The 13,744-nt window shown below is 41.4% G+C and overlaps 1 protein-coding gene across 3 annotated transcripts in view; it reads right to left on the bottom strand.

The window, feature by feature from the left end:
* LOC309704153 (uncharacterized protein) overlaps window positions 1-13,744 on the bottom strand; it is a 32,874-nt gene continuing 19,130 nt past the window's right edge. Inside the window, exons 1-4 of one of the 3 annotated variants that reach the window (XM_082529156.1) lie at window positions 9,072-9,161; window positions 8,081-8,176; window positions 6,443-6,524; window positions 1-1,007 (exon numbers count right to left, since the gene is read on the bottom strand). In XM_082529156.1, the coding sequence (XP_082385282.1) occupies window positions 590-1,007; window positions 6,443-6,519 (495 nt within the window). In that variant the 5' untranslated portion in view covers window positions 6,520-6,524; window positions 8,081-8,176; window positions 9,072-9,161 and the 3' untranslated portion in view covers window positions 1-589. Of the gene's footprint in view, window positions 1,008-6,442; window positions 6,525-8,080; window positions 8,296-9,071; window positions 9,162-13,744 lie in introns of those variants that run through there. The other 2 variants (XM_082529155.1, XM_082529157.1) reach the window with 2 other exon arrangements.

Raw genomic sequence — 13,744 nt, forward strand, 5'->3', positions numbered from 1 at the left:
ATATCTTTATTGTTCATATTCAGTGATCTGCAGACAAACCATCACATAGTTTTTGTTGTATCGGGGACATTTTTTCTAATAGAACAAAAGTGTGAGTTTATTTCTGCATGAAACAATTGAATCATAGGAATAATTTAAAATACTCTTTCCCAAATTCCTGTTTGAACTCCTCTTCACTGTTTAGCAGTTAATGTCAGGCCCAAACTGTGGAACAGACTTCCACATTACAGAAGATCCAAATTTCCTTCATTGTTGATGATTGTTTTCTGTTTCACGTTTACCCCAGACCTGCTTCTTCTCCCACACTATTGGTTTGAATAGAATCAAACTTACATACAATGCTCATCTAATAGGTCTTCACTCAAACTGTGCTCAGAGTTATATTTGTCACTTTTTGGACAATAAGTTGTGAATTCTGACGTATTGTGCTGAGTGAGCTTCTATATCACTGACCTCCTTGTTTTAATGTCGATGCATTTTAATTTCCACTTTGATGTTCTTTGTCTTGATAAACCACTAAAAACAAAAGATCGTCTGAAGAACAAAATAAAAACCCGTCACTCTGTTTTCTCCATTATTAGACTGTCTACTATCGGTTGCGCACTTCCACTGTCATAGTCGCTCGACTACAGTTTGAGATGGCGGAAGTAAGGGTAACATCATTATCTCTGTAAGTAAGAGTGGGACCCTCAGCTCTTCCTCTGACAAACCCTCGCTGTTCATTGTTTTTCATAATGTCAAACAGACAAGAATTACATTGTGTGTTGATGGGAAAGACTCCGATTCCATGCCAGATGTAGTACAGGTTATAATCGAAAGGAACAGAGAACATGCCAGCAATTTTCTTATCAGCTCGCTTTGTAGATTCATTGTAAAGATCGTAGGTGACGACTCCAACACATCCGCGCGCTGCGCCAGCAGTCTTAGAAAACACAGCGCTGCCATATTCAGAAGTGCGCAGTGTTAAAGGCATGGCAGTGTCATATTGTCCACTCTCCAAATGCACTCTGGACAGAGAAACAAAAGACATCTCAATGAATATGTCAATTTTGAAATGAAGGGCAGCGGTCATGAGACAGGCGTGTACCAGGGTTACTTTGGATTAACAGAAAATGTTTGGCTACGGTTGCCACAAAGACTGCACAGAGCAAACATTTAACAGTCACGCAGTATAAATACTTCCAACACGACACTTTCCATATCACATCCTGATATACAAAAAGATTTAACAAATTTCCCACAATGTTTATAAAAAAATAGTAGTGTTTGGCTTTTTGATATATTTGGATAAATAAACATTTGATCCTCCACCATTTGGTTTTAGAACTTATGAAGCGTCTTGGATGAGAGGCCTTCAGCCTGTGGTACAGGCCTTCAAGCTGGCTGTAGTTAAACCTTTACTCAAAAAGCATCTCTAGACCCAGCAGTCTTAGCTAATTATAGGCCAATCTCCAACCTTCCTTTATTAGATAGAACTTTATTAATCCCTCGGGTGGGTTCCTCTGGGAAATTCGATTTCCAAAAAAGCACAGCACCGACAGAAGTTACAGAGTTACAGAATATATATATATATATATATATATATATATATATATATATATATATATATATATATATATATATATATATATATATATATATATATACATACACACACACATATATAAATACAGAGACAATATAAATAAAATATACAAAGGGGATAAGTAGAATAAATAGGAATAAAAAATAAAATACAAGTGAATTGCACATTTCAAGTATTGAGTCTATTGCACCGTTGACTATTTACAAAAGTATTGCACAAAAGGTATTGCACAGTGAGGTGAAGAGGCACTACAGCTTAGTTGTTCCCCCCTCCTTTGTCCTCCTGTTTCCCCTCCCTCTCCCCTCCAGGGAGGAGTTAAACAGTCTGATGGCGTGTGGGACAAAGGAGTTTTTAAGTCTGTTAGTTCTTGTCTTTGGGAGAAGCAACCTGTCACTGAACAGACTCTTCTGGTTGTTAATGGCCGTGTGCAGAGGATGTCTGGCATTGTCCATAATGTCCATCAGTTTCTTTAATGTCCTTTTCTCTGCCACTGTCACTGTCACCTATATCAAACATCCTTGAAAGAGTAGTTGTCAAACAGCTAACAGATCATCTGCAGAGGTTTATTTGAAGAGTTTCAGTCAGGTTTCAGAGCTCATCACAGCACAGAAACAGCTTTAGTGAAGGTTACAAATGATCTTCTTATGGCCTCTGACAGTGGACTCATCTCTGTGCTTGTCCTGCTAGACCTCAGTGCAGCGTTCGATACTGTCGACCATAATATCCTATTAGAGCGATTAGAACATGCTGTAGGTATTACAGGTACTGCACTGCAGTGGTTTGTATCATATCTATCTAATAGACTCCAGTTTGTGCATGTAAATGGAGAGTCCTCTTCACACACTGAGGTTAATTATGGAGTTCCACAGGGTTCAGTGCTAGGACCAATTCTGTTTACATTATACATGCTTCCCTTAGGCAGTATCATTAGAAGACATAGCATACATTTACACTGCTATGCAGATGACACCCAGCTCTATCTGTCCATGAAGCCAGATAACACACACCAATGAGTTAAACTGCAGGAATGTCTTAAAGACATAAAGACCTGGATGGCCGCTAACTTTCTGCTTCTTAATTCAGATCAAACTGAGGTTATTGTACTCGGCCCTGAAAAGCTTAGAAATATGGTATCTAAGCAGATTCTTACTCTGGATGGCATTACCTTGGCCTCCAGTAACACTGTGAGGAACCTTGGAGTCATTTTTGACCAGGACATGTCCTTCAACGCACATATTAAACAAATATGTAAGACTGCGTTCTTCCATTTGTGCAACATCTCTAAAGTTAGAAATATCCTGTCTCAGAGTGACGCTGAAAAACTAGTTCATGCATTTATTACTTCCAGGCTGGACGACTGTAATTCATTATTATCAGGATGTCCAAAAAACTCGCTGAAAAGCCTTCAGCTGATCCAAAATGCTGCAGCAAGAGTCCTGACAGGGACTAGAAAGAGAGAGCAGATTTCTCCTGTTTTGGCTTCCTGTTAAATCCAGAATTCAAAATCCTGCTCCTCACATACAAGGTCTTAAATAATCAGGCCCCATCTTATCTTAATGACCTTGTAGTACCATATCACCCTATTAGAGCACTTCGCTCTCGCTCTGCAGGCCTACTTGTTGTTCCTAGAGTATTTAAAAGTAGAATGGGAGGCAGAGCCTTCAGTTTTCAGGCCCCTCTTCTGTGGAACCAGCTTCCAGTTTGGATTCGGGAGACAGACACTATCTCTACTTTCAAGATTAGGCTTCAAACTTTCCTTTTTGCTAAAGCATATAGTTAGGGCTGGACCAGGTGACCCTGAATCCTCCCTTAGTTATGCTGCAATAGATGTAGGCTTCCAGGGATTCCCATGATGCACTGGGTGTTTCTTCTTCACTCACTATGTGTTAGCACGATCTGATATCGTCGTGTTGGTGTTGTTCCCAGATCAACATAGTAAATGTTGTTGCAGGATCAACATTGCAAGTGGCCAATCAGAATGTTGTGACGTCATACTTTTGCGACTTCGGGAAAAAACGCCGTAAAACAAAAAACTGTACTTAAGCTGCGAGAAACCGCCTCTGTCCGCCAATCAACGGACCCTAACCCTTTAATAAATGGTAAGCAGAATTGATATTGTCCTTGCAACATTGGAATTTCATAAATGCACGAATGGCTTGGCGCGCAAAAGAATAACGCCACAAGAATGTGATTGGTCACTTGCAATGTTGAACCTGGAACAACATTTTCATGATGATGTGGGAACAACACCAACACGATGATATCAGATCATCCCTATGTGTTAACAGACCTCTCTGCACTGAATCATACTTGTTATTAATCTCTGTCTCTCTTCCACAGCATGTCTTTATCCTGTCTCCCTTCTCTCACCCCAACCGGTCGCAGCAGATGGCCCCGCCCCTCCCTGAGCCTGGTTCGCCAAAGTGCTTACTTTTAGTGAGTTTGTTGATTGTTGGGTTTTTCTCTGTATCTATTATTATAGGATATACTGTACAAAATAAAGTGCCTTGAGGTAACTGTTGTTGTGATTTGGTCCTATATAAATGAAATTGAACTGAATTGAATTTGACATAAGGACTGTAGAACCTGGGAGCTGATCCACCAACTGCTCCAGACTGAAAGGTCTTTGAGCTCAAACAAGGAACAACTAACAACTTCTGAGCCTGGAGCTGTCATGGTCCTGGGACTTTGACCCAGTATTCTGAGTCATGAGTTTTGCCTTTGGACTTATGATTTACATTTAGAACAGAAAAATCCTTTAATTGTCCCACAAGGGGAAATTTGGTCATAACAGCAGCAAAACCCCCACAAATACACACAGAAACAAAATTTTTACATATTTACATCATGGACAGTAGTTACCAAATCAGAGTACTGTACAGTTATTAAAATTAGAGTACAGATAAGTGGCAAACCCAGGTTGTAGTGTGCAATCAGAGCAGGATACTGAAAGATGTTTAAATAGTTAAGAATATTTAGAATAACTGGAAAAGTGCAGATTGTGTGTTGTATCTGTGCATTAAAAAGTAGACATGTAACTTCCAATAAGTTAGTGTATATATAAGCTGAGAGAAGTAATGTGCAGTTATAACAGTAGAAGTTGTTATAACTGTGGTCTCAGATGCAGAGAAATTAAACGCTTGGATTTAGAATTTAATCCGTCTGTTGAGTCCTACATCTGTGTCCACGCCCTGTTCAGCACACACCCGGTCCCATGTTAGCAGCAGTACATTATGTACGTGTCTTTGTGTAGCTTGTCCATTTAGTGGTGTGTATGTAGCCACAAGAGTTTTGAATCCAAGCACAGAGAAACTGTTGCACATGCAGCAGGGCAGGCTTTGTGAGCTTCCAGCAGATTCTCACTCTCGTGGGTAAATTTGCTCTGGAAGCTCAGTTCTGCTCACTAAACAAGTGCCAAGTGATTCCATCCAATCAGCAAATTCCTAGAAAATAACATTTTTCCTCAACCATTCCCAATTTGCATAAAATTCCAGTTTCAGGCAACATTTAAAAATGCAGATCCCTACACCAGCGCTCTAGAGCGCGGCCAATTTGATCGCATTTTCAATGGTGCGACTAAAAAAAATCTTAGGTCGCACCGGTGCGACCAACTGTTCGAGTAACAAAAAAACAAAAAGTCTCCGTGTGGTCAACAACAGACACAAATGAGAGCAGATTCCACACAAAGATGTAAACACAGAGCGCAGACCCGACGCATCAGAATCATGATAATAAGAGTAAATGCCCAGGTGTCCCCTCTCCTCACTGCCTTTCAGCAGCTGTGCAGCAGCAAACAGGTCGTCAGAGGCCGATGTGATGATTAAGTTTAACATTATCTACAATATTACCAGAATGCCAACGCACTTTAAGCACAAGCACACGATCATTAGTTAATCATTTACAAATGAATATTGTCTGAATGGTCAGCAATTCCCCCCCAAAAGTGCACATGTGAAACTGCGGTGTGAAGCGGTGCGGTTGAAAAATCTGAGTGCTCCAAACTTTTGTGCCGGTGCGCCGAAGAAAAAAAATGTAGGTGCACCAGTGCAACCGTGGCAAACAGTTAGTCCAGAGCCCCGCCCTAAACACCACTCACAGTTTGTCATTCTCACTGCTCTTAATGCAGTTCTCACATCAGTCATAATTCATTGTGTGAAATATGTGCATCAACATATTTCTCAGTATGCTTCTCATCTGAACAGCACAGCTCTCTCACTTTCCTCAGCACTGTTTGCATTTCAATCAAATCACTTCAAACGTTATTCAGACGTGTATGAAAGAGCAAACATAGCAACACATGAACAGCAGTGAATTTGCCTTTAAAATAAACACGTTCTAAGAAGAGTTTTAGGTAAAACAAGCAGTAATTAGATTTTTATTTTTGTGTCACACTTTTCTACACGAGGCCAATATTTTTCCAAAGTCAGAAAAGTTTTGATAAAAGCCTCAAAAATGTAATGAAAGGATCTGAATTCAGTGATCAGAGATGAAGTGATTGACTGAGTTTTCATGACAAATAGGACAAAAATTTTGATTGCTGCAGTGTGTTTTGCACAGGTGAGTGTGTGTAATGAGAAACTGAGAGCTGCATGAAGACGTTTCTGCTGTGAAAGCTGCTCCAAGGCGAACGATGAACACCCCTAACATGCTTTATATTGGTCTTTGTTAGTCATTCACACTCTGTTCTACATTTTTATGATGTTTTTACCTTTTAATTAATTTCATGTCGTTCATGTCTCTATTTTTAATCTGCTTAATAGTTCTGTTATTAACAGCATGTCAATGATCTGTGAAGCACTTTGAACTAACCAGCAGAAAAAATGAAATGTGAGTGATTGTGTTTGAGTAAGGAGTCACCTGGGGTTGCGCAGCGTGTAGTTCCTGCTGTAATTGCTAAAGACAACTTCACACTGTCGAGAGTCAGAAGCACCCATGACGTCTGCAAGCAGAAGAACAAAACGACTGAGCCTTCAGGGACTCAGCTGGATGGTGACAGATGTGAGGAGGTTTTTCTTTCACATCAACAATTGTGCACTGTGGACACATCCTGCCTTCAGATAATTGGTGCAGTAGCTGTAGCTGTGTCTCAGTTCAGGAGCTGCACTGTTTGAAGGACCCGGCTGTGAAGGCCGGAGTGAGCGGCTGTTTAATGTAGCCTAGAGCTCTGGTCTACAACACCAAGCACTGCTCAGGTTGCCGACACAGGTCAACGTTACATTCATTGTATTAGTAAATGAAATGTACTTATTTTAAAAAATGACAGCAGTGAAACTTAAATTTCAAACACTGAGCTTCAGTATTTACATTTCATATCATTTGATATCTTCTTTATCTCAAAGGCAAATATCTCTTACAGCTTATATACGGATGAATTGTCTATGAAAGAGACAAATGTTGTTCCTTTACTGTGTTGATGCCTCAACCTGAAAGCTTAAAATGCTGATCACAAGCCGTGATTAATTGTATAGCAAATATTCCTTTGCTGGGTGAGAAAAACACGTGTTATCATAACTGTTTGAAGTCATATATAAAAGACGTCAGAGCCTTAAACAGGCTGATCTTTGTTAAATGCATCTCACAGAACTTTAAACATCTTTATGAAATATGATCTAATGCTGTAGATCAACTTACCTTCAAAAGAATAAAGCATATATATAAATGTACAAGCATGTAAACATCTACAGCAGTAATCCAACATACTGTAATACTGCACACAGTACTGTGTACAGTATTACAGTATTACAGTACTGTAATACTGTACAAAGTACTGTAGTACTGCACACAGTACTGTAATACTGTAATACTGCACACAGTACTTTGTACAGTACTGTAATACTGTAATACTGCACACAGTACTTTGTACAGTATTACAGTATTACAGTACTGTGTGCAGTACTACAGTACTTTGTACAGTATTACAGTATTACAGTACTGTGTGCAGTACTACAGTACTTTGTACAGTATTACAGTATTACAGTACTGTGTGCAGTACTACAGTACTTTGTACAGTATTACAGTATTACAGTACTGTGTGCAGCTTGTGCTTCTTTGTCTCTTGATCTCAGAATAAGGAAAAAGTTGGAAACACTGAATCTTATTTGATCTGCATTCCAAACATAGTCTAGATTAAACAGCCCTGTGTTTTTGTGAGACATGTGTGGCATCCCATAATGATCACAGATCCATCCTGGACACCCCACTGAAAACTTTCCGGCTTCACCACTGATGAAACTTCGATCAGGTTGTGGTCACAGTTTCCGCCTCTGCTGCTTTTTACTGAATGTTTCTCCGTGTTTTTATGATTTCCACCCTTTGAAAGTCATGATTACAAAGTTCAGATTCTGTCTCTCATTCTGTTTCAACAGTCCAATCACAGTGAGGCTCACACAGTCTGAAACCCTACGTTAGAAAATGCAGTGAATCAGAGGAAGCTGTACGTACAAGACTAAATTAAGACTAGTTTTTTTAATATCAAACAATGAAAAATTGACTTACAATAACGTGATGAGTTCAGATAAAAGCAATAAGCAGTGTCCACATGGGTCGTCCTCCCGGTGTAGCTGTGTTACTAAACAGTCCTCTTTTTATACCCTGAAAGTGAAAGTACAGGGGGCTGAAAGGACGGATGCTACTGAACCATTTAGGATCCGTCTTTCACACTGAAAGAGCTGGGCGTCACTTTCAGAGAAACTGCCTCAAATAATTTCTCCTCTAGCATTTTCTGCTGTTTTAATTGTAACACATTTAGTTGGCAAATAGATACTGTAACAAACTGCAACAGAGGTGTGTGTGTGTGTGTGTGTGTGTGTGTGTGTGTGTGTGTGTGTGTGTGTGTGTGTGTGTGTGTGTGTGTGTGTGTGTGTGTGTGTGTGTGTATCCTGGTGCCCACAAGTGTGAAGGCATTTTTGAGTTTGTAGTTTTAGTGTCAGGGTTACAGATGGGTTATGGCTAGGTTTAGGTTCAGGGTTAGGCATTCATTGTTGGTGGTTATGGTTAAGGAGAGGGGCTGGGGAAAGCGTTAGATGTCCCCACAAGATATAAAACCCAACAGAGTGTATTTGTGTACGTGAGAGAGAAGAAAGACGGAGCGTTTTGTTGGTGTCTTAAAGCTTTGTCAGTTACTCCAGTCGGGCTCACGTGTGTCCTCTCTCTAACAGATTGTGAACATTTGTTCTTCGGAGAGCAGTTTTCTCCATGCAGCCTTTGTTTCCTGTGCTGTTTTTAACCACAGGGTGCGGTGACAATCATTATCTTCTTTAAGCAGTATTATAGCATCAAGCAGCCACATGTTTGTGGTGTGTGGCGAGTTTGCCTGTGCATGCTAAGCGTGTGGATGAGTACAGGATCGTGTGAATAACAAAGCGAAAGACCAGACACTGGGATAGATCTCAGGTTTGTGGCAGTGGGTTCTTTTAGACTGATCTAACAGGAAGGAAGATTTTTTTGAATCAACAAAGTCAGGTCTGCACGCACAGTGTGGGCGTACCTGCACAGCAGTGTGTGGATCTTCTTTGTATGGATCCGCTCTTAATTTTAGTCTTTGAGTTGGTGTCGGTGATCCACTGTACATGTAACCGATGTGTTCCTGTGTTGTCTCTGACAGTGAAAGGTAAACAGAAAGACCTGCTATGACCAAATATGAACAGTTAGGACGAGAGTTTGCTCAACACACTACAACCTCCAAGCTAGCAAGACTGTTCATGCTAGCATGATCAGCGCCTATACACATACACAGCACACACGTACCACATACTCAGCATTTAGCAAAGAGAGGCGCAATGATGACAATAGTGAACTAAAACACATGATCAGAAACATCAGGGTGGATAAAGATATTATTAGTGTAGGACAAGAAATGACACCGACCTCTCCCACAGGGGAATTGTAGGAAAGGGGAGAGGCCAAAGGGGTACCCCAAATTTACAGGGTTGCACCAAAGAAGAAGAAAAGGATGAGGAGGGGCTCTAACTGATGATGAAGATAGCTACAGACTTGGAGGTCCTAACGGTAAGGTTTACCAGGGACAGTTTGGGGTTTAAAACATATTTTGTGTAAATATAACAATATGTAATTTATGACCTGGTTACATATGTTAAGGTGTGATGTGTCAAGTCCCGTTGCCTGGTTAAAAGTATCTGCAGAAAGCAGTAAACGTTTATTTATCCACTGCTGGAGGGTGAAGGTCAGTGATGAACTGTGTTGTCATCTGATCATCTGATTAGATGCAGCTTGCTGACCAAGCTGGATTGTGTTAAACTTACTATTTCATACTTTTGTCTAAAAAACATCACGTCAGCTCACCCGACGGTGTGTTTGTGTACATGACACTTTAATACGCAGCGTGGAAAACCACAGTTCATGTCACAGTGAACACGGTGAGACAAAAAGCTAACACATCAAAGTATTTCAGCTTATTCAGAGAGTCTTTGTGGGAAAATAAATCCAACTAATAATTATCGTCGTGTTGAGTCATGCAGACTAATCTCCCTGCAGGAATAGTTCAGGTTACTGAAACGTTTCTGCCTCTGACAGCTGTCCACACCTAAACTGAACTCGCTACACGTCAAAGATACAGAAATGATTCTCTTTAACGGTGATGTAGGAACCACACCTGCTATCAGAAAGGTCAGAGGTCAAATTAGACTAAAAGTGACTAATAGTTTAGAGGTATACAGAATAATCCATGTGAGGCAAAAGCTCCAGACTGCTCTGTTTCCAGCAGATTTCCTTCTTTCAGTGACGGCACGCCCACACAACAGGACGACACTCGTCTCAGTAACACGTGTGTTCGTCTCAGTAACACGCGTGTTCGTCTCAGTAACACGCGTGTTCGTCTCCAACACTGTCGGCGTAGTACAGGCACTAATGTTCTCTAGCACACAAGTAAGCAATGATTCACGGAGTTTAGAAACAGGCAACAACAGATCAGATATCATTTTACTCTTTGGTGTTTCACTCACATTTAAACATATTTATACAGCAGCAGTACAGTAACAACTATACAGCATTAGAAGATCCTCCTGTCAGCATTAGACAGAAGAAAGACAGTTTCATCTAAACTTCGATTCCTGGACGAATCTTTTGGCAGATCTGACCCTGTATTGTTTTTTGGGGTTTTTTTAGACGATATTAGCTAACACAAGTGAAATTCAACCATCACCAAGTCAGTCAGTAGCAGGAAACTGCTCACTGAACATCAGCAGATTAATAACACACAAAGATCTGGTAAAAGAAAGCTCTTCCTTTCTATGATGGTTAAATTATTAAAATGTTTTCACCATTAACACAGTCCAGTATGAGGTCTACTCAGCACAGTCTCACCAGTGTTGTCGGCTTACAGAGGAGAGGCAGAGCGGTGCACATCCATCAATCCAGCAGAAGTAGACCCAGAGTGGAAAAATATGACACTGAGTGTTGAGCTTTTATAACCTTTATAGACAGAATAGCATAGGTGGTGGAAGGACTGCACTTTGGTGGCCTCAGGATTTCATCTTTACTTTTTGCAGATGAGCAGTGGCTGTAGCTCAGGAGCACTTTATAGCACAGGCAGAGTAAGCGCTGCATAAGAACCATTGCAGCTACCATTTACCATGGTGTGGTTCTGTTTATCTGTTTATGCTTTATCAGGTGGTGGCCTCCAACTCTGATGTGGTTTTGTGACCAAAGGAATGAGGAGTTCTTCCTTAGAGGCAGGCTGAGGAGGTCAGCCATCTGAGAGGCACTTGTAGTGGAGCTGCTGCTCCTGTTGGGATGGTTGATTAGGAGAGCTCTTGGACTATGAATGAACTGGAAGAGGTGGCTGGGCTGAGGGAAGTCTGGGCGTCTCTGCTCTGACCGCTGCAGCTGTGACGCAAACCCAGATAGATATAGAAAATCGATATTCAGAATATTCCTATTTTTCATTTTAACTGATTTAGGTTTCAGAAAAAAATACATAAAATCAAATTATTTAATTTATAAAAATATGTGTATGTGAGCTGGTGCAGCAGTTTGGAGTTCCCTCCCCAGACGCCTTAACGCCCACTCACATCCTGGGCCATCTGACCTCAGGAATTCGCATGATAAGGTGGGGCCAGGTTTCACAATGAACACACCCGAAACTCTGGCTGATTGTGACCCACACCCAGTTTCACACCTTGGCTCATGTGATTAGAGGATCATCAGGGGTCCTTTTGTCGCTCTGTGGGGGGAAACTCCCACTAGGTTTATATCTGGGACTCTCCACCATTTGACCTTAGAACTGAAGAAGCTTCTCGGATGAGAGGTGAAACGTCTTCAAGCAACTTAAAGAAGTCCAGACGCTTTTCTTTGCAAGCTCCTTTGACTGCAGCATTTGTACTTTTAAAGTCTGTTTAATGACTTGATGAATACATTTTTGGATACATTACTGTAAATGATGAAATATGTTCCACAGTTTGAATCAGGTTTGAGAGTGAGAGATTGATGAGTTTGAAGCCATTATGACTGGGAAAATTCTGACATGCAAATATTTTTTCTGCGAGTGAGCTGAGAATCGTCCCGTATGGACAGAGTGGACAGGGTAAAAGTACTCTAGGAGGCATCAACATGGGCAGCAGAGAAATATTCACTTCTGATAAGGACTTAAAGAAGTGCCATAAGGAAGGAAAGATCATTGACTGTCAAAAATATGATGTTGTTGACACTCCAGGTCTGTTTAAAGTAGACGCCTCTGTCTCCAGAGCAATGTCAGTAGTCTCTTGGAAAGAGTTCTGGTCCACGAAAAGCGGGACAGTGTCAGTACGGTCAAAGTCAATCTCGGCAGGGGTGTGGCTAGAGACAATAGTGTTCGTATCAACATTATCAAGTCACTACAGTCTGGGTCTGGAAGAGCAGGAGGCAAGCTGCTGTCCAGGAGACTGAGATCCAAAGCTGCTGCAGCCTTCAGCTTTTGTTACGGAAACTTTAAATAAAACTGCAACCACCAGCTGAGTGTCTTTGAAGTGAGGTTTATGAAAGAAAAAGGAAAAAGAAAAACACTGCAGTGGAGAAAAAGTTTAAATTAAGCACCAAACAGTTTTCTGAGGAAGGACACCGCCCTGAACTATTTTATACCTTCCCAAAAGTCTCAAAGAAAGAACATCCACAGCATATCATATATCTCTACACCTTCAGTCCAGCTCATCTTTGCCCCTCTCCCAGAAAAGTTGTGACTGCCCGTCACCTCCCTAAGATTAGGGTGTCTGGAGATCTTTAAATCTGTAGAATGGTTGCAGGTTTGCAACATGAAAAACTTTCTCTCCAGTGTCCATTGTGGTGAGACAGTAATTCACCTCAGACCTCCTCTTGGGGATAAGGTAGGGACCAGTGTAAAAAGGGGCCAACTTTGCAGAAAAGTAGGACGATGAATCTGATTTTGGGTGTGACTTTACTCTGACTAGGTCTCCAACATCGTAAGAGACCGCGCGACGTCTCAGATCATAGTAGTGCTTTTGCCGTTTATGACTCTCTGCGAGCACCAAGCGAGCATGTTCATGAGCATCCTGAAGTGAAGCTCTCAGGTTATCTGAGTAAGACGTTTCGTGGACATTCAGTCTTTAACAGGAGGGCTGAGTGGATGGAGACCACATTTTGTTTTTGGTTGAGGAAATAGAGGAGATCATCTTGTACAACGTACTTCTCCAGATCCCGACTATCCTCCACAGTTTGTTTTTGACTTTTGAGCTGATTGAGCAATGAGCCCGTGACTGGGTCCTCAAGCTGCAACTGACGAACATGCGGGCGGTCAGAAACAATTGCAGAAGGTAGAGCACGAAGGTCCATGCTCCCAATCACGGCATAGGGAGGGAGAAGATCGGTAGGGGCTTCCACACCTGGGAGGGGATTACATGAAAGGGCATCAGGCACCTTATTACGTTCTCAAGGTTTGTGGATAATGCTGAACTCAAGGTTTTGAAGGAGAAGACACCACCAAGCAAGCCTGCCACAGGGGTTTGGTTGAGACATCAACCACTTTCAGTTGCTGTGGTCAGTGTAAATAGTTACGTGCAAGCCTTCGACATAGGGTCCAAGGCCCAGATGACAGCCAGACACTCCTTCTCTGGAGTCGAGTAGGGTTTTACTGATTTGTGCAAGGCATGGCTAGCCACAGCAACATCTTTGCCATCCTAATACTTCTGCATTAATGCTGCTCCAAGACCA

Source organism: Aulonocara stuartgranti (genome assembly GCF_965226115.1).
Source record: "Aulonocara stuartgranti genome assembly, chromosome: 4".
NCBI lineage: Eukaryota > Metazoa > Chordata > Actinopteri > Cichliformes > Cichlidae > Aulonocara > Aulonocara stuartgranti.